The 22449-nt window shown below is 39.3% G+C and overlaps 2 protein-coding genes across 4 annotated transcripts; both read right to left on the bottom strand.

Annotated features, from left to right (window-relative positions):
• Positions 1-250: 250 nt before the first annotated feature.
• ccnt1 (cyclin T1) lies at positions 251-8740 on the bottom strand. 3 transcript variants are annotated; one of them, XM_012869211.3, is made up of 9 exons: positions 8526-8740; positions 7673-7754; positions 7442-7570; positions 6206-6266; positions 5784-5846; positions 5637-5691; positions 3954-4117; positions 3738-3808; positions 251-3161 (listed from the first exon to the last, which is right to left on the bottom strand). In XM_012869211.3, exons 1-9 carry the CDS (start codon positions 8696-8698, stop codon positions 1917-1919), a joined length of 2043 nt encoding a protein of 680 aa, XP_012724665.2. In that variant the 5' UTR covers positions 8699-8740; the 3' UTR covers positions 251-1916. The 3 variants fall into 3 exon arrangements, with proteins under 3 accessions (XP_012724665.2, XP_035998518.1, XP_035998521.1); XM_036142625.1 differs by lacking the exons at positions 6206-6266; positions 8526-8740; XM_036142628.1 differs by lacking the exons at positions 6206-6266; positions 8526-8740 and having other exon boundaries at positions 5637-5682.
• A 2785-nt stretch (positions 8741-11525) lies between these two features.
• LOC105930808 (SAP domain containing ribonucleoprotein) lies at positions 11526-20864 on the bottom strand. The gene is made up of 11 exons (XM_012869186.3): positions 20729-20864; positions 17970-18069; positions 17806-17849; positions 17642-17712; positions 16059-16110; positions 15355-15428; positions 14988-15025; positions 12808-12833; positions 12659-12727; positions 12385-12471; positions 11526-12294 (listed from the first exon to the last, which is right to left on the bottom strand). Exons 1-11 carry the CDS (start codon positions 20759-20761, stop codon positions 12253-12255), a joined length of 636 nt encoding a protein of 211 aa, XP_012724640.2. The 5' UTR covers positions 20762-20864; the 3' UTR covers positions 11526-12252.
• Between the last annotated feature and the right edge of the window lie 1585 nt (positions 20865-22449).

Genomic DNA, 22449 nt, shown 5'->3' with positions numbered 1-22449 from the left:
GCTGGAACACATTTCAAGGTTCGTCATTGGCCAATCCAGTTACCACGCCCCGTAAACAGAAATTAAAGCCAAAGCGCCCTTTTCCGTAAAATATTTATTGACTTCCGGAATAAAGCAACCACATTTTTATCAAAAACATTATTCACATATAACTTATTAAATGAAGAAAAAAAAAAAAAAAATCCGATATTTTTCTTTCCAGACCTGAGTGTCAATAAAAACACCAAGAAATGAAACATGAAACGTAAGCTTTTGTAAATGTGATTTTTTTTTTTTTGCATTGTTAGGTTGCATGAGTGTCTTCCATTCACTTTATATATGGTCTTTCAAAAAGTCCTTATTCTCACAGCATAATACTTAAACTGAAACTTTTGTCCCAATTAGATAATTTGTTCTAAAAATGACAATATATTGGAAATCTACTCTAGTAGTTTTACCATTATACATGTAACACTTCATCAATTTAATTGTAGGCTCACCTACAAAGATAAATATTCAGTGCATTCACCATTTCCCTGTGACAACTAAAAGCCCCCAGAAAAAGTCTCTTTTCCAGCATATTTATCATTTATGAGGGGAATGAAATACAATTGCATGGCTGATTTATTGTACTGCCTTATCAAAATCCGCTTTAAACATTTTTTACATAAAAACTGATGAAAAAAGAAGCAGGTTAAGAGCAGTAATATCACAATCAAACCCATATAAAGCTTTATGTGAATGAAATGTACAGCCAACAAATAGTATATCTGCTAAAGCATAAATTTAAACATTCTCTGAGGGGGCTACATGTTCAAGATTGTGGGATGGAGGTACGCTCATCTAGGACTGTAGCTATGGAGGACGTGCCAAGACTATTGTCAAAAGTGGTCATTTTTGGATGGATTTAAAAGAACACGCTCAAGGTTAATAAAATCTGCATGTCGAAAGCCAAAAGCCAACTTTAACGTGAGTAAAACAGAACAGTGTTAACATGAGGGATTATACATTTAAACACCCTAATAAATCCATCAAAGATGATAATACACGTCTGTCTGTCCTTCATAATGAACATACTGGCTAGATATGATTAAACCTTCTGAAGAGGCGTCTGCCCACTGTATGAAGCTAGTGTATTTACCAAATAACTGAATATGAACATTTTACAACCATTTAAAACAATGACTGCAACACTTAAAAACTAAACAGTACAAGCTTCATTACTTTACATTTCTTTGTTGTTTTTTTGTCGTTTTCAGTAACAAAATAAAGAAAATGATTCCACGATACAATCTTCATACAAATAAAACAGCGCCACGGTATGGAGGCTGAAGGTTTTTTTTTTTTCCTTTTTAAAAAATAAAAATAAAAAAAGGAAACATTTAAAAACATGGCTTTGTTGACATGCACTCTCAAACTCGCCTGTACAGTCGTGATGAAAACGTCTCGCCCTGCGCATACAGGAGGGATCCTTAAAGAGGTCGACTTATTTTTCTGTTTTTTTCTTTTTAAAGCACTCAATAAATAACATACTATAAAAAAAACAGTATAAAAAGGGCTAAAAGATAGTTGATGGCAGTGTGAAGTAGTTCATCGACATGAACTCCGTCCTATCGTCACATTTCCTTGGAATTGAGCAGAAGAGGAAAACATAAAATTATCTTTGTTCTTTCACGTTTGCAAGGCTTTAAAATTCATTATTGCCTGACGTTAATTGGAGAAAAAAAAACTCAAACCGCATTATTACATTTCTCTGCTGTCACCCTGAAACATACGTTAAAAAAAAAAAAAAACAATGCTGGGTGAATAAAGTAATAATAATAATAAAAAAAATCTAAAATCCTTTACAACACTTTTACATGACAAGACGGATGCATGTGATTTCAAGTAAAAAAAAAGAAAGAATCATAAAGATAAACAGTCTCCTGGTCAGAAACTCATTTGGGTAGCGGTGGCAGAGGGGGCGGCGGTTCTGAAGGCAGGGGCGGGGGTCTGGGGTTGCTCCCCCTGGAGCCCCCGGGGAACCGGTAGTCCGGGTACTGGGACCGGTAGTCGAACATGGACGGCTGAGTCGGCTGGACGCCCTGCGCGCTCAGCAGCGAGTTCAGCATTTCAAACGTGTCCTGGTACTCGTTGGACTGGGCCCCGCCCGCCGACCCGTGCCCATTGGTGTCCATCTTGTCCCCCTTTGAGTGGGAGAAAGCCCCCGGGTGGTGGGAGAGGCCCAGGGAAGGCAGAACGTCGGAACCGTGACCCAGAGTTTGTCCCGATGAGGAAGACAGGGCTGGCAGCTGGTAGGGGTTCCTGGAGCTCTTGCTGACCTTGGAGGCGGGGTGGGAGCCTGCCAGCGGGTCCTGGGAATGCGTCCTCTTTCGGGAGCTGGAAGAGGAAGAAGAACTGGACCTGGAGGAATCGCCGGGGACTTTTTTGCTGCCCCCCAGCGAGCCACTGGAGCCGGACGAGTGTTTGTGTGAGGACAGCGAGGCGGCGCCGGAGGAGGAATGATGGTGGTGGTGATTTTGGTGGTGATGATGATGATGGTTGGACCGGTCCCTGTGTTTGTCCCTGACTTTGCCCTCCTCCCCAGAAGCCCCCCTAGACTTCTCCGGCACCCGTATTTTGACTTTAATGTCCGGATCCTGGCCTTTGTCGCCGCCGCCGTGCATCGGAAAACGCATTTTCAGATGTTTGTCGGTCCGCTCCTTCTCCAGGGGGATTTTGAGGATAATGGGCGAGGGGTTGAGGTCGGACGACGTGGAGGAGCTGGACTGCTGGTGATGATGCTTCCTGTGCTGACCAATCAGAGCCTGAGCCGCGTTGGCGTATTCCCTTTTCACGCTGGCCTCCATGTTCTCCAGCTTCCTCTTTTGGGCGGCCAGGACGTCAGCGTTCTTGGCCCGGTACTCGCTCAGCGACACCTTGGCGGGGGCGTGGACCTCGTGGCTGGGCGGCGCCTCGGTCCCAACCGGACCTTTTCCGCTCCACGTCGCAGCGCTGCCCGGTTCCGCCCGCTCCTTGTCACCCACAGACGAGGAAGAGGAGGCCGACGGCGGAGCAGAGAGGCTCATCAGACCCGCCACGGTGCTCTCAGGAGAGACCATGGAGATCATGTTGATCATGGTGTCCCTTTGGTCACCGTCCTCCTGGACCTTTGGCTTGACTTTTGGCGTCTGACCTCCAGCCTAAGGGTGAAGAAGAGAGGAAAAAATTTGAAAAATTACGATTAATTTGAATCACATCATAAATTGAAATAATGGCATTAATTTGCATATGCATGCTTGCTTTTTAACCCCTGTGTTTTCCTCTCCTCTCTGAGACTTCCTTGTTTCGTCAGTGAAAGAGGAGTTAAATCTCTTTTTTTAGGTAGAAACATGCTTAAAGTTTAGCCTCGTTAGGAGACCCAAAGAAACGTTAGTTGGAAAAGAAAATAGAAATGGCCCCAAAGCCGAACCTGACTGCTGCAGGGTGGGAGTTTTTGGGATTTAAGCCAAATAACCGTTTTTGAAAAAGGCCTCCAAATGACAATATTATGGTTTATCTCGATAATTTTTAGGATGTTTTATCGTCCAGCAAAATTTGTTATCGTGACAGGCTTAATTGAGATTGTTAAAATAAAAAAATTAAAAATGCTTTACGCCCTTTGTCTACATGTGGAATAAAACAAAAAGGCCTTTTTTGGATATAGTATACTAGCAGTAAATGGAAAAAAAACTCTCCCTGGCGACAAAAGGCTGCTGTTAAAAATAAAAACAAATTACCTTCCAGTTTCGAATTCGTTTGAGTCGACTCGGCGTTTTCTCCAAGATTTGAAGAAACTCGTGGGTGAGCTCTGCAAAAACATTTTACCGATTAGAAATGGCCCCAAAGACACTCAAAAGACAGAAAGTACCTTATATATTTAGCCGTCTTTGAGCAAAAAAAAAACTGCTGCGTTCTGCTGTCTCAAACACAACAGCACAGAATCCAGCGCATACCGTCCAGCAGCTCCAGGGTAACCGTGGGGTCAACATACTCCCACCAGTGCTTCCCGTCGGTGGAGACGGGGATTTCCCAGTTGGACCACTTGCAGGCCAGATGGATGCACACGCAGGCAACGACGGGTGGACTGTACTGCAGGCAGAACGTGGTCAAGTGCAGACTGGGTCGCATTAGGAATCCAGGAGAGGAACCAGGATCAGAGGAAGAAAAAACAGAGACAAACAATTTTTAGCATTTCAAAATTTTACGGATCATACAAAAAAAAGATTTTAGTTAAACTACACGACCTAAAGGAAGAATATGTGGAACGCTTTGGACACTTTGCCACAAACACAAACTTTAACACATGTTTTGGGGATTTTATGCAGCAGAAACAAAAGCAGTGAATCGATCGGCTCCCAGATTTCCACATCTAAGAAGGGAATTCTCACCCAATCATCTTTATAATGCAGCTGAAACTCATATGGGACGGAGAGTGCTTAAACCATGTGTCAAACTCAAGGCCTGTGGGCCGAATCCGACCCGTCAAGGCAATTTCTCCGGCCCTCAAGAGCCACAAAAGGCATATAATGTCATAAAGTAGAGGCATATATCCTTTTAAATTGTATAAAGTGGATAAAACCTTGCCTCCTGTAGCTAATGTTGATTTTTTTTATTTGCCACTAGATGTCAGTTTTTCCACAACACATTAAAACAACCCAGAAATGTCCAAAAAAAAGTGACACTCACCACAATATCAACTTTATTTTTGCAGATAAACTGTATAAACTGGGTCTAATGTGCTACTCTGTTACTGTGAAAGTTTTTTACATTTTTGTGTGAACTGAAATGAAATTATGAAATCAAAAGTATCATCTATACAAGAGCAATCTGCCCTTTTAATGACTTCATGATGCCAAAGTGGCCCCACATTATAGAAACGTGTCTGACACCCCTGGTCTTAACGACTGCTTAAATACAGATTTTATACTCTGATCTAAACTATTCCTCTACTGCAGTTCTGGCTCCATGTCCACATTTTAATGTTTAATGGTTAGGGAGTCAGCTTCCTTCACCACACAACGAAGTTCCAATTGTTGGTCTAATTCGATCAGAGATTCTGTTTAGAGACTTTTCTACTCCTTTATAACCCAACTCAGCTCTAAGTATCTCTACAGCTGTTCAGTTTTCAATTCATTTTATTTAGAAAGTGCCAATTCACAACAGTCATCTTAGGGCACTTTAACAAAGTCGATTCAATCAGATCATTCACAGATTGATTAAAAAAAGTTTTCTCTCTAAGGAAACCCGGCAGATTGTATCGAGTCGTTGACTTTGCAGCAATCCCTCATACCGAGCATGCATGTGGCGACAGTGGGGAGGAAAACTCCCCTTTAACAAGAAGAAACCTACAGCAGAACCAGTGTGAACGGATTTGCGCTGAGAATTGCAGTGGATATTTCTTTTTTTTTTGACTATCAAGGTAAAGGGAGAATATATGAAATATATGAAAAAAAACATGTATATTTCTTCCAATTCATACACGGGTATCGCTTTTTCCCGGTCTGCCACGTAAAATCCCAATAACAGCTGTTAAAGTTTGTGTTTGTAATCTGTCAAAATGTGTAAAGACTAAAGAAGCACCAATACAGGAGAATGTAAATAAAAACATGTAGCTATGTATTTAACAGTGAGTGTACCTGTTGGTGGCCATAAAGTATGATGTTTGGGCCAGATCCTTACTGGCTGGAATACCAGAAGAAGGAAACACAGAGCTTGACAAATAAGTTTCAGGTAAAAACCAAGTTCCACCTGCCAACATCTACAGCTTTCCATATGATGCTCACCTCTCACGAGCTGAGTGCACTTGACAACCTGAGTGTGAGGATGATCGATGGTGATTTCAAAAGCTGCAATGAAAAGGGGACAAAAAGGTGGAAGAGTTTAGAAGCGTTAACGCGGGACATTACCAATAGACATGTGAACCGTTTAGGCTGCATTACATCCAGTTTCCACGGGAAACGTAACATTAACGTCCCTGAAAAATCAGAAAATCGGTTTATTAATCCAAACTCAAAGCTGAAATCTAAAGTAATGTTAGAAAAACGACTTTCCACGTGACAATGAGAGAACTAAAGAGCTGGTTTGAGTCATCTAACAGCGATATGGTGCGTTTGGCATTTCTGTGAACATAAGCAGGTTAGCTTTACAAACTACAGACGTTTCTGGAGGGAAACAAAGGGGACCCGGTTTTTCCTTCTAAACTTACCCAGGGTCTGGAGAATTATGCTCTCAAGAATGACCAGGTCTTGGGCTTGTTGCAGGTAAGCCTGAGGTTGAGAGGACAGGCATGTTACTCACTGGGAGGCCTCTAACTGTTGTCAAAACAAGAGCTACACAACATGCTTTGTGGTTTTTAAAATGTTTGCCTGTTCATCTGAAAGGCCAATCCTTAAAATCGAGGATCGGGCGATTAGGAAATTAACAAACGACGCCCCGTCCCACAGCCCGTCTTTCCTGTTATGCTGAGGATGCCTTGCAGACTACATGATCACCACCACATAGCACAAGCAGATACTCTTGTTTTACAACTGCTAGACATCACAATACCTGGAGAACGGACACTTAGACCGATTTCGGTTTTGTCTCTTCTCTCTCAACCCACATTTCAAGCCACTTAAGTATCGTCGGATGGATAAAAGGCCCAATGTTCCCAAAATAAACATAAACATTTTATATAAAAAGGAAAAAAAGTTCAGAATTTCACCCCTTCTCCTTTAAAAGGAAATTAACAAATGTTGGAAATGCAAAAGTGTTGTTTATAAAAATTAAACATAAAACACTGTAAAAATCAGCAAATCTAGGATCATTCAGATTAGGGCTGTCACGATAACCAATAAATCAATCCCACGATTAATTTGAATCACATGATTAATTGAAATAATAGCATTAATTTGCATATGCATGCTTGCTTTTTTTTAACCCCTGTGTTTTCCTCTCCTCTCTGAGACTGGATAACAAAAAGGTTTCAGTACGATGCATCAGTGTCTGCTCACCACTTCCTTGTTTCGTCAGTGAAAGAGGAGTTAAATCTCTTTTTTAGGTAGAAACATGCTTAAAGTTTAGCATGAGAGCCTCGTTAGGAGAGCCGGAGAAACGTTAGTTGGAAAAGAAAATGGAAATGGCCTCAAAGCCGAACCCGACCGCTGCAGGGTGGGAGTTTTTGGGATTTAAGCCAAATAACCGTTTTTGAAAAAGGTCTCCAAATGACAATATTATGGTTTATCTCGACAATTTTTAGGATGTTTTATCGTCCAACAAAATTTGTTATCGTGACAGGCTTAATTGAGATTGTTAAAATAAAAAAATTAAAAATGCTTTACGCCCTTTGTCTACGTGTGGAATAAAACAAAAAGGCTCTTTTGGATCTAAACGCCACAAATACGTCGACAAACTACTTTTTTGTGGGTGCGCGGGTTAGCTGCACGGGCCCCCCGACACTTACATCGCTGCGCACGTCCGGTGAAGGCTCCTGAGGGTTTAAACATGCATGTGCCACCTTGATTACATGCTCCAACTTTCGGGGCTGCTCCTCAACCTTCGCGGCGAGGAAAAGAGCGGCTGGAGCAATAACCTGAAGAAGAAGAAGAAAAACAACAACAACAACCATAAGGCTCGTCAACATTAAGCTGTGGGCCGCTGCATGCCAGTAATGACAAGAAAAACAAATACTTACGTTTCTGTGAAACCTTGTAAATGACTGGACCATGTAAAACCGGTGCATGTACACAATAGCTGTATTAATAGTTAGTTGGGATCTGGCACAGGACAGTTAAGGAAATCAATGCAAATACATTGGACTGCTTGCCATCTAGGTAATAAAAGTCAACACAATGTCAGTAACAAACCTAATAAGAGACCATCAGCCATTTTTGTTAAAGTCCAAGCTTTTATAGTGTTTTTTTATTAAGCATAAATATCAGCTTTTACATGTTGTCGCTGCTTTGCCTTTAAACATAAACACATCTTCTTAAAATCAGTTACTATACATTTCAAAATTCTCTGAACGAAAGCCACACATCCACTCTATAAACAACAGAAGAACTTAAAAACAAAGCTAGCTAAACATCAGCGAGTTGCCGGAAGAAGCATCAAGTACAAACGATACACCGAAGGCTGGCTCTACGCGAGAACTGCGTTGTTTAAGACGCCCCAAAATAAAATAATTACAGGAATAAGAAGCGCTCTGGCTCCGCCGCTTGTTTCTTGTTTTTAAAACAGCTACATTAAAGAGCCAAAGCTAATGCTAACGTCTTTAAGGCCCTTGGATCTCACGGGCCCTGTTAGCTTCTGCTAGCATGTCCGGCTGCTGTCGGGACAGATAAACAAGCCACGATGGGCTGCGATTAGCGGCAAAAAAAACACGAAACACACAAATAAACAAGAAAGCCTCACCCAAACCACGACAACAACATGAAGCAACCGGACTGCTGGTGCTGGTCGTGCCGGGAGAAGCTAACCGCTGCTAGCCGCAGAGCTAATGCTAATGCTAACGCTAGCTCTGTGCGACGCACCGCGACAAAAGATACACATTGAGCCGCTGGCCCATGTCCTGGAGGAGGTTGGCCGCCTGTTGTCTGTAGGACAGCTCCTTGTCCGGGTCAAGTCCAGCTCGCCGAGAGGGGTTGTTGTCGATCTGCTGCCGGGAGTAGTACCATTTGTTGTTACAGTTTGAAGGGAGAGAACGAAACGAAGCCGCCATCACTGAGAAGGACGAGAGTTTAAAATTTCCTCGCGTCACAGGAACATACGTCACACGCGGTGCAGTTCCGCAGACGGACAGCAGGTGTCTCCAAACCTCGCGCTCACGTCAGTGTCACTGGAAGTACTGATTTTGTAAGCGATTCCTTGATATTAAAAGTTTCTTATTTAGAGGTGAGTCTTAGTTTCAACATGCAGTTATGGGGGAAAAAAAAAAAGAAAACATTTCTCAAAAGTAACATTTTTAGGTTAACGACTGAGCACAGAGGAATAAGGATAGAACAGGGGCCTGCAGGTGTCTCTTTGTAATGCGCATTAAAACATATTTTTTAATGCGCATTATTTTTACATATAGATATAAAAAAGTTGTGTTTTAGAATTTTTAACGGAAAGATTGCATCGATTTTCCACTGAGTGACACTAAAAGCACTTGTAATATAATTTCTGCATCTATTTTTCTGACTTTAGACTAGACATTGTCACTTTTTTACAGAATTTACATAATGTTGAAGGAAATTAACCCACTTTTTGTAGAACTTTTTTATATTTTAAACAGAAATATAGATAAAATAGCAGTTCTTTAAAATTACAAATTTGCTATAGCTAATGGATATTTATACACAATTATAGCTTCTCCTTTTTACAAAAGGTTGTGTAACTTCGGTTTGTCGACGTTGTAGACCCCTGGACCAGACAGAACATCTCAGAATGTTTTAGTGCTACGAAGAATTACTTGCTCTTCCAAATGTTTCTTCTGTTTTTGCTTATTCTGTCACAAAAAAAAAATCTTTCACATCAACAAGACGTTTTAATATCAAAGATGATCTGAGTAAATACAAAATGCTGTTTTCAAATTACGATTTCCACCCTGACACCGTTTTAAAATATATCCACATCCTAGCCTGATTACTTCCAAGCTTATAGAATTGAAGAGACACTTTAAGTTTAACAACATGGGGTAGGTTGAAAGGAGTTTTTTGTTTTATATATATATATATAAAAAAAGAGCCATCAATTGATCTGGTAAAGGTTAGAGAAACATTTCTATGGTTTTGGACTTAAGTGAACGGCAGATTTTCTCCATGCAGAAAACATGGAGCAGTGCTGAACCTTCACAGGAGCGTCTGATTCATCAAAATTACTCCAAGAACAACTCCAATCCAAAAGAACCCAGAACGACATCCAAAGCACTGCAGGCTCACATTTTACCAACTGATGAGAACTGACTGCAACCTGTTGTGGTTCTTCGAGGTTCTTTACCCGAAGAATGTGGTGTTCTCTAATTGTAGACTTCAGTGACTTCTGTAGTAACAACAACAAAAAAAGACTCTTGAAACAGAAACTATCTTTAACATATTTAATCTAACAAGACAGAGGGCTGTTTACAGCTTCTGTTCTGGACTCTCATACACAACAACACCAGACGGGTCGATTTCCGGCCACATGAGAGACGTTCATTACTCACACAAGCATTATGTAGGACCAGTTGTGTCCACCCCTACATGAACATGTACAGTATGACATCGGTGTTCCTTGCATCACATTGGTGGAGATCATAACATAATGTAGACGTAACCAAGCTGACCCATTTACCCCTAATCAGTCATTCTGTCCAATCTAAGTATGTCAGGCTCTGAGTCTCCAGTGTTTGTGGTTTATCTGTTGTTTTAGTTAACTGCTTTCTGCAGGTCCAGGCAATTATCTAATAATCCGTAACACAACGTCTTAATGAAGCCCAAAACTCTAGGAAGAATATTTGGTGGACTGATGAGACAATATTGACCTTAGTAAACAGTTTGCATCCTGTCACTTTAAAACTCTTACAGCCAAACCTGGTGATAAATGTGATGTCTGGGGCTTCTATGTTGCCAGAATAATAAATTCTGCTTTTTTCTTTTTTTGCAGAAAATCCTGAGGCAGAATCAGTTTGCAAGCTCAAGCTCAATTATAGAACAAGGTGATGATCTGAAGCACAGCAGCATTTTCACCTGAAAATGATTTAAAATTAAAGAGGAAATATTTTGGAAATAGCCTAATCACAATCAGGCGTTACATTTTGACTTTAAAACAGGCTGTTGATCCTAACAAAACCTCCTGTGTTAATGAATTTAACTGATGCAACTTGAGTGGTACAAGGATTAATTTAGCTTATTCCTTTGTTTTTCCCATGTATGTCTAATGATTTTTCTATTCATGTACAGCACACTGCAAAAAGGGAACTAAAAGTGAGTACAATTTTCTAGAAATGACAGTATTTTTCACTGATTTGAACAGCTAAATAAGACTATTTGCCAATGGAATGAGTATTTTTACCCCTAAAATAAGATAATTAGATACCCTGCACTTGAAATAAGATGATGGAGATGATATTATTTTAAGTGCAAAAATCTTATTCCATTGCCAAATGGTCTTAATTACATGCTCAAATCAAGGAAAAATACACAACTTTCAAGAAAATTTTACTTACTATGAGATCCATTTTTGCAGTGCACTTATTACTGAAAAGTACTTTATAAATAAACTTACCTTACAACTGGCTATCAGCCTTACAGGGCAATATATTTTTCACAGATTACCTCTTAAATGACTGATAAAACTAACTGATGATCTGAAACAAGGTGGGAGCCAAAAAGGCAGGACAGAAGAAATCTGTAGGCAAATACTTTTTCACATCTCTCTATATTATTATTATTATTATTATTATTATTATTATTATTATTATAATATCACATCACATTTTATTTCAGAAATCTAAAACGCAGATTTCACAGTGTTTAGCAATTCAAGTGAAAAAAACAAACAAACTAGGAAAGAAAACTAGGCAGGAGTCAAAAAATGGAAAACAATTTATTTTAAATTTCAAAAGGTTATAAAATGGACAGATAACCTGGAGCAATAATAGGATGGTACCCTCCAAAAGGATAACAAATTAAAAGGCTGTGCGCCGAATCAAAAGTACAAGTAAATTTTAAAAAGTACAATAAAACATTTTATTTGTAACCTTTTAAACAATCAGAGAAATGAAAATATTTGAATGGACCGTTTTGATTTCAGCTGTCACTCAGCTACATTGGTGTCGCCCCCAAAATGACACCCTCATCCCACTTTAACAGAGCCGGGTTCGTCCTATTCTGAAGCTTTCTGCCGCTACGCCACAATAAAAGCTGGATGTTTTTATCATTATCGCTGTTTCTATGCAGCAGGATTATTTACTAATGATTCACAGGGGACAGCTTTTACCATGAAGCAGCTGCAGGGAGTAAAATGTCTGCTGCTGCATCATTATTTGAGCTAATTTGGAGGAAAACAGGAATTAGTTTGTTCCTCAACACTTCCTAAGAAGTAAAGACAGATACATAAGCAGCTTTGAGCTAAGTTTAAACTTTGGGTTAAAGGACAACAGTGATTTCTAGAATCTAACCCTCACATATGATATTGTATTTAAATGTACTTTTGATTGACACAGATTGAGTCACTGAGATTTCACCCCCAAAAACCAGCTGTCCAGCCTTAGAAAAACAAAAAAAACCTACAAAAACAAAGTCAGACATCTTTTTAAACTTTTCCGAATCTTTCTGCGCGCTTCATTTTCTTTGCCTGCAGAGGAGAAAGCACACAGAGGCATTACCAAACAATCCAATGTGTGATTATCCTAACGATGACTGCCAATCAAGCGTCGGCCGTTACCTCGGCGTCTTCCCCTCCTGCTGACGGAGCGCTCGTTAAGATCCCAAACCTCTCCTTTCTCTTTTTCAGCTTTTCATCCTCCACAATCTAAAGCAAAAAAAATAAAAAATATATTTTCAAATGAATAAAACGGACAGGTTATTACCACTTTTTACATGTTATACGCCTTATTCTCCAACAGATTCATTCGTTTTTCATCCAAACCATCCAGGATAATCATCGAATATGTTTGGAAATATAATCCCAAATATGTTCAGGAGCAGACGTGTGTCACCTTTTGTGAAACCGATGAAACGTTCATGCCGAATCGTTCTGCTCGCTTCTTCAGAGCGTCAACGTTGACCTGCACCGAACACAGAAAGCCATCAAACAAACGGCGTCTCCGCACCAGCCGGAGCGTTAATCAGGAGCGGAAAAACTCACGGCAGCCTTGCTGTTTGCAACGACGCCTGTTCACAAGACAAGAACAAGGGAAAATTATTATAATACGCTATGCAAAGTACAGATGTTTATGTCATTTAAAGCAGATTTTATACAGAGCTCCGTTTTTTCTCTGTGCCAACATCAAACTCTGAATGTTTCCTGATTCAACGGCATGAAAACGAGATGCAGACTCAACGAGGTTTGTTTAAAAACTCTTTAAACTGATCAAGAGACTCAATATCAGCCGCCGCCGTCTTAAAAGCCAATATTTCAAGTTGTATAGAAGTGATAAGTTAGAGCAGGGGTGTCAAACATACGGCCCACGGGCCGGATCCGGCGCGCCGAACAATTTAGTCCGGCCCGGTGGCTAAATGCATTATTATTTAAAAAAAAAATAAAAAAAATTTCTTCCAGTGTCCTGTCTGGCAATGTGGCAATAAGAATTGTTGTCTTAATGCCAAAGAGAGCTCATCAGATTTGACTTTCACAAGTAGAGCAGTACTGCTTTTGCCATAGTGCTCCGCTTGATTTATGAATGTGATTAGTTTTATTATGATTCATGTGGGGAATATCTCAAATTATATGGACACTACAATGGGAAAGTAGGAGAGGAAAGGAAGAACAAGAAGAAAAAAAAGAAAAGGTGAAAGAAAGAGGAGATAAAAGAAAGAGAATGATAAAACAATTATTGAAAAAAACATGTACTTCGTTTAATTGAAAATCTGCAGTTTTAATTAGTAGATTAAGCTTCAGGTGTAGAAAAATTTAAATAATTTCGTAATTTTTATCTGTTTGATGTATTTTGTCATGCAGGACAGTGTTTTTAAGTTCTAAAAAATGTGAATAAATGTTTTTCAACATTGTACAATCACTGTGATCAGTTCTTATGCATAATGCACAAGTACATGTTTAACTGAGTAAAAGTATTGTTGAAATTGCACATTCTTAAAAACGCTAAGGTTATTCATAATATATTGTATAAAAAATATAAAAATCAACAAAAAGTCCACATTTATTAGTTCTATTTAATCTTGCAATGAGTTTACTCGTGTGGCCCTTTTGAGATCAGATTAAGCTGAATGCGGCCCCTAAACCAAAATGAGTTTGACACCCCTGAGTTAGAGGGTTTCGATAAAGGATCGGGAGGTTGGAGATAAAAGTGTAGCTGGATAAAATATCCAGCTACACTTTTATTATAACACCTAAAAAAAGAAAAAAAGAAAAAGTGAAAAAAGAAAACAAAGAGACAAGAACAAAACTCTTCAGTAAATGTAATATTAGATCATACGGAAGGACTGGAATTTGGACCGGATGGGATTCTTAAGAGTTGAATAAGAATCGGACCGCTTGTCTTTAGACGACATCTGCTGTGAATTACGGTAGAACCTCGTGAAGAAAAGTCGGTGGTCTGAAGGTAATACCGACTGATATGTCTAGGAGACATTAGGTTAGACACCAAAGCCAGCGGCTGCAACAACATTGTTGCAACACTCATGTCCTCTGATGGTTGTTGTAGATCACACGTGTGTCAAACCCAAGGCGCGTGGGCCGAAACTGGGCCGCCAAGGCAATTGATACGGCCCTCGAGAGCCAAAACAGACACATCCTGTCAAAAAGGTTTAAAGTGGCTAAAACTGCACCTCCTGTAGCGAACGTTGATTTTTTTAACAGTGTAGTAACAGCATCCTGCCACCACACATTAAAACAACCCAGAAATGTCCAAAAAGAGAAAAAAAATATGCAGAATGATGAGTTTAAAGTGTAACTCACCACAATATCAACTGTTTTTTGCAGATAAACTGTATAAACTGGACCTACTTTTATGTCCAAACTACAACCATCAATCAGGGCTGACCTTCTCATTACCAATGACTTCCAGGTCCAGCCTCAGGAAAAGGGACGCTAACATTTTAACGTTAATGATTAATTTTTTTTAAAATATCTTCATCGAGGTAAAAGTGGAACCGAAGTCAAATTTCATGTTTGTGTCCCAAACGTGACACAAAAAGCTGATTCTGCATCATTTACTGATTCATGATCTTTTCAGTTTTTATTCTGAATTCTGTCTTTTAGAAGGACATGTGTTTGCACAGAGTTGTTAATAAGATGTTTTTTTAAGAATACAAAAATGTTTTTAGGTTTTCTAAATCTTCTCGGTACACCTGCCCAAGGTGACATACCTGGGGAGGGGCTTGAAGAATCGGAGGGCATGCCAAACCTGCAGGACAAAAAAACCCCAAAAATATATTAAATTAATTCAATGTTACTTAAAAGAATAAACCCAATTTGTTTAATTAAACAGCGGCTAAATCTCTGGGCAGAAATAAATACCTTGAAGTAATATTTTCCTTCCGGTTTTCTGCTCACAGCAACTCAGATTACATAAACTGTGTTCTTAAATTTGTTTGTTCTTGTTAGATATCTTGAATTTTCCCCAAACTTTAACGCTTCCTCTCATGACAGCAGTGAAGGAAGAGCTTAAGCGTGAAGACAACAGACTCAGGATGATAAGGAGCAAACCTAACGCGGCTCAGAGGCGAACCTCACCTTGCTGCACGTATGGCTTTCTTGCTCTCAGCGGTGGCCGGCAGGTTGAAACGCTCGGCTCTTTTCTGTAGTCTCTGCTCAGAAAAAGGTCAACATGTTAACATCTTTTTCTCACTGAAGACTAAACTATGAAGCGCAGACGAGCTGGGTGTGGAGTTACAGGAAAACCACCAATTAACAGTGATGAAGAGTTCAGAAAATTTACTAATTGTGTGTAATTGAGTTTCGTGCCTGTTGCAGTAACGCTCTAACGACTCTGCACAACTTCATGATAAAGTTACTTTGTTAACTACTATAACCATTATACTACAATTAATAAAATGAGTAATTCAAGCAAATTTGAATTGGATTAAAATTTAATTTAAGTCAAAATCCAAATAGGTGTAAAGAATAATGATTAAGACCATTATCAAGATGACAAAAGCATGTTTGTTAAACGTCTTCAAACTTCGGAAAAATAGTCCAGTTTTGTTTTTTCATGTTTGTTGAATATCGATCATAAACTTGTTAACAATTAAAATGTTACTAACATTGATACATCTGTAATATTCTGTTTTACAGAAGGAAAGTCAGGTTAAAGGACGACCTCCTTCGTTATACTGACTGACTAATATTCAGGATTTCCGATCATCACAGCGTCAAATGTCACAAATTAAAACAGAATAGGAATCATTGATCTGAAGGAGAAAACAAGTCATGCATACTTCACTGGCAGACAAGGGCGGGTTTATTTTCACCACCTTCTTCTCAGCGGGCCTGAAACAAGAACAGAAGGGAGATCAGGTGACGCCAGAAACTTAAATTTTACTCTTCACAAGTCATTTTACGCCCATTTCAACTATATTTCACATCAACGCAACCAAACGTCACCATATAGTGTTTATTGTTTTATTTCTATCATATCTAAAGGAACTATACCTGAATTAATTTATGTCTGGTTAGAAAAATGCTTTTTATGCAATGTACTATGAGTTAAAGACATAATTTGTAAATAATAATTGACTAATTGATTGCACGGTTGAGCGAGTCCAGGCCTTTTTTAGTAGAAATAAGCAGTGAAGAGAAGAAAATCTGGGACGACTTTTCTCTGCAAACAGCACGAGGTGGGGAGCTGTTGCTAAGCAGCTAGGGCTGCAATATAATAGCAATAAAAAAAAAAAAAAAAACAGCTAATTTCCTAATGGCAGAAGTCTGCAGTTTTTGGCTACGTAGCAATTAATGGATCAGACGCGTCCTTTAGGTGTCGGTAATTATGATTAAAGTGGGTTTGCTCCACATAGAAAGGAAGAGAGCTGTGATATAATCTAATTTTATTATTTTAGAGTTTATATAATCATACTTTTTTAGCAGAAACTTTCAGGAATCTCACCATAGTGTTAAGTAGCGGTCAAACTGTTTAACACAGACTTGTTTGTTTGTTGCACTTTATGTTCAGCAAGGACTGATGTCCAACTCAACAAACTATTATTATAAACAGTTATATTTCTTGTTTTAAATAGTCCTTGTTTACAAACATCTTTATTTACAGGCCATTTTTGTTGCTTGTGGTGAATGCAGAGAAAAGTCTAAATTAAATCGAAATCGCAAATATGCACAAAATATATCACAATTTAGATTTTTGGCAGAACCGTGCAGCCCTATAAGCAGCAGCTCCCGCAGCGCCGTGCAGGACTGCGATGTAAAGAGAGCAGCGCGGCATGCATGTAAGTTTTGACCATTCACAAAAATATTATATCATTTACCTCAGACGTAGCCATTTATGTCAAAGAAAACGAAGAAAAATCCCTCGAGGAAGCCTTGTTTCCTCCGGAGGATTGTGCACGAGCTTGAGGCACATGTTTAGTCTCTGGGGGGGCGGGGCTTATTGTTCAAACTAAACTGTCCTCACTCACGGTTTGATTTTGTGCAGAATCAGGTGTAGTTACTTTAAATATTTCGTTTTAGTATTACAACGGACAGATTTGCAGGTTTTCAAAAAGTTATATACAATGTAAATCTTAAAACGATGCATTGTTAGTAGCTTTTTCCTCACGCTAATTGAATTAATCAATTATTGGCCATTATCGAAGTGTCATAGGAACATCTCTTGTCAAACTAAACCAACCTTTTTACTTCAAACAACACAGTGAGGCTCAGGTTTTATCTCCCCAGGCAGCTTAAGATTCTCCGAAAACAACCAAAGACGTATTTCTCATGGTAGAAGGTAAAGTTAATCAAAAAAAACAATCAGTTATGACGCTTTGAAAGAGAAGAGAAACAGAAACTAACTGAATTATGAAATACTTACGGCTCACTTTCAATCATTTCTGAACCATTGTCCACTTTTATGGTGTCTGAGCTCTCCACTTTCCCAAAGTCCTGAAAATGAAATGGAAACTTTTAAAACTTAACTAAGTTACATGGGTATGGGAGGCCCAGTGAAAGAGCACAAAATGAGAGAAGTTATTTCACCACTGAATCCTCAGCCAGCACGTCGTCTACGTCCACATCTTCTTCTGTTGTTCACCATGTGAAACAAAGACATTTCCAACACAAAAAGGTTATATTATACATCTGTGGTTGTAATCCATTAAACAACCATTAAATATAAGAGCGCAAACGCTACTTAGCCTCACCATGCTCCTCCAGGTAGGCTTGGAGGCGGGCGATCAGATCTGCTTTGTTTCCCTTGGTCTCCAAACCTCGGGCCTCACACTCCTGCCTCAGCTCAGCGAGCTGCAGAGAAAATAAAAACACGGTATTTTAACACGCTGCAGTGAATGACTTCAAATGATGCTAAAACCTGTTGGGTGTGATCAGGGGCCTGATTCGTATGAGTCGGCGGGGCCAAACGGGGAGCAAAGCAATAATCAGTCCTATCAAGTCACCAGTCAACCAGACAGGAAAAGGTTTTATGGTAAAAACATAAAAATCATTCAAAAACATAAAACACAGCAGATTAAATAAAAAAAGTTAGAAGTCTGGAATAAAACCCTACAGTGCTAGTGAGTATTAAAACTCCTCCCTCAGATTTTATTATCCTAAATCCGATTAATCTAGTTTTTTACCTCCTTTTTGTGTCACAAAAATAAATTATATGTAAAATTTGCTTTTATTTCAAGCATTTCGTCAGGAAATTAACCTGAATTCCAAGGGCAACTTAAAAGAATCTGTGAAACAAGTTTGTAAAACAAGATGGCGGCCTTGGCGTTGTAAACAATTTAAATATAACAACATTTGCTGCTGGTGGTTTTGCACAATGAGCAAAAAACAGGCTTCACTTCACTTACGTAACTTCAAACTAACTTTAAAAAATGAATAAATTAAAGTGCTTCATCTTATGGTAAAAAACGTTTTGTTTTTACAAATTTGACAATATATTTCTTAAATATATATTCAGTATTGGAAGCTGTTCTCTGCATGGAAGCCCAATGAGACTATTGGCTAAATAAAATCCTGATTTACCAAAAAATTAAACCTTAATAAATTGTAAATTCGAATAAATCGAATTATCACCCCCAGCGCTAATGAGTGGAGACCTAGGGGGTTGTGGTACCAGAGTCTAGGTGCCAAGACTAAGGCAGCCCGGTCACCCCAATGTCTTCATTTAGTCCTCAGAACAGTGAAGAAGAACCGGGTCGACCACGCATGAAGCTGATCGTGTGCAGCTTGATTATGCATGTCTGCACTAAAAGGGAACAGAGCTGCACACAGATCAATGCACCTTCCCTTTAAATGAGATATTTTAAACAAAGACATATTAATGAATAGAATTTTAGTCTTTTTTATAAATAGCTACATGTATTAGTTTATTTATTTGGCCCATTTATATATTTCTGTTTTTATTTTTAATTCTGTCAGTTTTGGTATTTTTGTTTATCTACATCCTTACTAAGTCTCTCCAGGGTGGCATCAACTTTAAACGAAGCTAACACAGAAACAGTCAAAACTCTAAAAGTATATTTTGAAGCTAAAAGCTAACGAGATGTGTTCTTATCAACCTGAGACCGGCAGAACCTTTCTTGTTACCAGTGTTTAGGTAAGGTAAGTTTATTTATAAAGCACTTTTCAGTAACAAGACACTCAAAGTGCTGAACATTACAGACACAGGAAAAACAAAGGAACGAGCTAAATAACTACTTGACTAGAATTCTTTCATACATTCATCACAAAAAAAAAAAAAATCTAAGAAAGTTACAGTTTCTGGTTTCTGATCTGAAACTTTCTGACACTACAGCTAAAACAGAAAGAAGGGAATAGCACAGCAGAGGCGGTGTGTGTCTTAGTGTAATCATGTGTTTGTTAGTCTGATCTGTGGCAGAGAGCACCTGCAGCCATTAGTCTTTGATAGTGATGGAACGTTATCAGGCAGTTCAGTGTTTCAAAGTCACAGATGTTAGACCGTCTTGTTTACATCCCATCCAGGAGAAATTAGGATTACAGGGGAGCCAGTTTGGATAATAACATTTGTTTTGGGCAGGCAGACTCTTGTTTTTCTGTCTGCCTTAAAGTCTCGCTGATTCTTCTCAATGGTGATTCCAAAACTGCCAAAATTCTGGTCATTCTGTCAGAGTCCAGCTTCCAGCTTTCTCTCTGATCGTTCCCATCCTGCCAGCAAGTTCAGGGACAGCAGCTGGCCTGCAGTCCCAAAGCGTTTCAGTGCTGGTATCATGTCCCTCACATAGATCAGGCAGCCTTCACATGGGCTAAAACAGCTGCCCACGTTTTCACAATTTACCGCCTGCTCCAAGAACCAGAAATCCCGCTATCATAAATCCAACTTTGAACAGATTTGTTTCACATCCTCGACTGACAAACCGGACAAACACGATCCGCCTCCCACCGGGTGTCCAGCTGCGCATGTCCCGTCGGGCACAGGGCGGCTCTCCTCCGCCCAGTCTTCTCATTGAGAAAATCTGAACAGTTAAATTCAGAGTCCAGCTGACCAGAGCCATAATTTATAGTTTGAATGATATGTAAAAAATAAAATAAAAAAGATGCTCCAATAGAGATTGATATAAGTAGGCAGGGAAGTGGGGGAGGGAGACGCGAAAGAGCGAAAGCTCCCAGAAGCTCCTTTATCTCATAGTTGAGTTAATTAGACCGTAAAAGGAAAAACTCTGTGCTTTGGATATGAGGAATATAGTTAATTGGATTTTCTATCCGTGTATTTATGTTTTTTATTCATGTCCAGCCAGGCTAACTCTGTTAGCAGCCGCTCATTGAACACACGCCGGTTCTAGCGCTCACACCCGGAGGATCCGTTTACCGCCGTAAAACCTTTATTTAGCCACAGTTCCGGTGTTCGGTTCCGTGACCACAGCCTTTACGGCCCGTTCCCCGCTACTAACCCCGACAAGTGAACGTGAGGTAGACATTTAAAGGCAGTACCAACCTTTAGTTTCTGCAGCTCTATCACTTCAGCCATCTTTTCTTGTTGATGAACTACTTCCTCCAATCAAACTGGAGCTGCTCTCCTTCTAAGCCCCCGGAAGGCGGACCGGCTCCCCACAGCGCCCCTGCTGGACAGACCGGGGACCTGCAGACAGAGCGGAAGGTTCTTCTATATTTGTACGAATGTACGGTTCTTGTACATTTGCCCAAGTTGATCTAAAATAGTAAGATACTAAACCCCACCGGTAAACAAAACAGTTTCACTTTTTAATCATTATTTTTCCGTGACTATTGAATGTCTAAATACAGGGGCGTCCGAACCGGCAAGTCAAAAGTACGTAAGGGCCAAAAAGTAATAAAAGGATTTTAAAAATAACGTGGGGAAAAAGAAGCATGTTTTGATTTTTTTTTTTTTTTTTTTTTTTTGCCTGCAGTCCAAAATATATTAATTTTAATTAAACAAATTAGTCGGGCTTTATGTAGGAGAGAGATGTGTAAATCATTGCAGAGTCAGATGGTAAAAAGGGTTTTCCTCATTTTCTGTATTAAAGATGGTCACCAAGTTTACAGATTATTTTGGGCTTGACTGACATTTTTTTAACTGTTTGCTCCAGCGATATAGGAACAGGATTTGGATCAGTATTTCTTTGTAAACAATTGCTGTATTTAGCCAATTTTAATAAATGAATTTACAAATGAACATAAAATCAGTACAGGGGCCACGACTGGTGCCCCTGCACTTTGGACACACCTGTCATAATTTTTTATAAACAGGAATGCTGTGAAAACCTCCATGATCAGGTGACTCCTTCCGATGCAGAAAGCAGAGCTCTTGTCTCTTAGGCTGAGCTTGGTTACCCTCCTGAGGAACCTTGTTTCGCCCGCTTGTATCCAGGATCTCCTTCTTTTGGTGACGATCCAGTTTAAGAAAGCTTTTAAACATTCTCAAAAAATAAAAAAAACATCTCTTAGTATTCTGGTGTTTAGCTAATAGAAACATTTAGCTTTTCACAACAGGCCTACAGTGACAGAAAATAAGATTATCCATCTTTGTATACAGTCTATGCAGATATCCAGTTCCAGTTATATATTACATTTACCTGGTATTATCCATTACACAGGGAAATGTTGTGGTGCTGTCACAGTTCCTCCTAACTGAAAAATCTCATGTAAGGTGTTCACCAAACAAAATTATACCAAAAGTTCAGTTTATTTACATTTGTGATTTTGGAAGGTCAGAGAAATGCAATGACTAAAACCTGCCCTAAATCATCCTCCAGCTAAGACATTTGCATCCCCATTTTGCAGACTCTTATCCTGAATCAGTCCAACCCTAGAATGCATCTTACCTTTTCCTCAAAAACACAAACATCCCAGATGTTCACTTTGCTGGCGTTTTGATTTTAGCCTGTGTTCCTTTTAACCAGTTATTTCTGTTTCTTTCCCCACACTCCCGTCCACTTTTATCCTCTCAGTTATTTTAATCTAACTTGTTTGTCTGATCTGTGGCTGGGCGATATGGACCAAAAATAATATCTTGATGTTCTTAGCCTGAATGCCGACATATGATATTTTTATCAATATGTTTTTCTTTTCATAAAGTAATTATAAAAGGGCATCTCTGGATGAAGCCTTATTTCAAATGTCTTGCAGGCACATTATTTAACAAACAGCTTTAAATAAATATGAGAAACAGCTGAAAAATAACCTACCGGAATACAT

Source organism: Fundulus heteroclitus, chromosome 1 (assembly GCF_011125445.2).
Source record: "Fundulus heteroclitus isolate FHET01 chromosome 1, MU-UCD_Fhet_4.1, whole genome shotgun sequence".
In the NCBI taxonomy this organism is placed as follows: Eukaryota; Metazoa; Chordata; class Actinopteri; order Cyprinodontiformes; family Fundulidae; genus Fundulus; species Fundulus heteroclitus.
This window is presented reverse-complemented; position numbering and strand designations above follow the sequence as displayed.

What these genes read in the sequence shown, in the direction of transcription:
- ccnt1 (XM_012869211.3), bottom strand. Translation starts at nt 8,698, where the DNA reads ATGGCGGCTTCGTTTCGTTCTCTCCCTTCAAACTGTAACAACAAATGG. An exon ending in CACCGGACGTGCGCAGCGAT is followed by an intron (nt 6,267 to 7,441) that starts GTAAGTGTCGGG and finishes TCTCAACCTCAG; the next exon opens with GCTTACCTGCAACAAGCCCA. An exon ending in AACGAATTCGAAACTGGAAG is followed by an intron (nt 3,162 to 3,737) that starts GTAATTTGTTTT and finishes CTTCACCCTTAG; the next exon opens with GCTGGAGGTCAGACGCCAAA.
- LOC105930808 (XM_012869186.3), bottom strand. Translation starts at nt 20,761, where the DNA reads ATGGCTGAAGTGATAGAGCTGCAGAAACTAAAG. An exon ending in TAGAGCTGCAGAAACTAAAG is followed by an intron (nt 18,070 to 20,728) that starts GTTGGTACTGCC and finishes TTTTCTCTGCAG; the next exon opens with CTCGCTGAGCTGAGGCAGGA. An exon ending in GAAATGATTGAAAGTGAGCC is followed by an intron (nt 16,111 to 17,641) that starts GTAAGTATTTCA and finishes TTCTTGTTTCAG; the next exon opens with GCCCGCTGAGAAGAAGGTGG.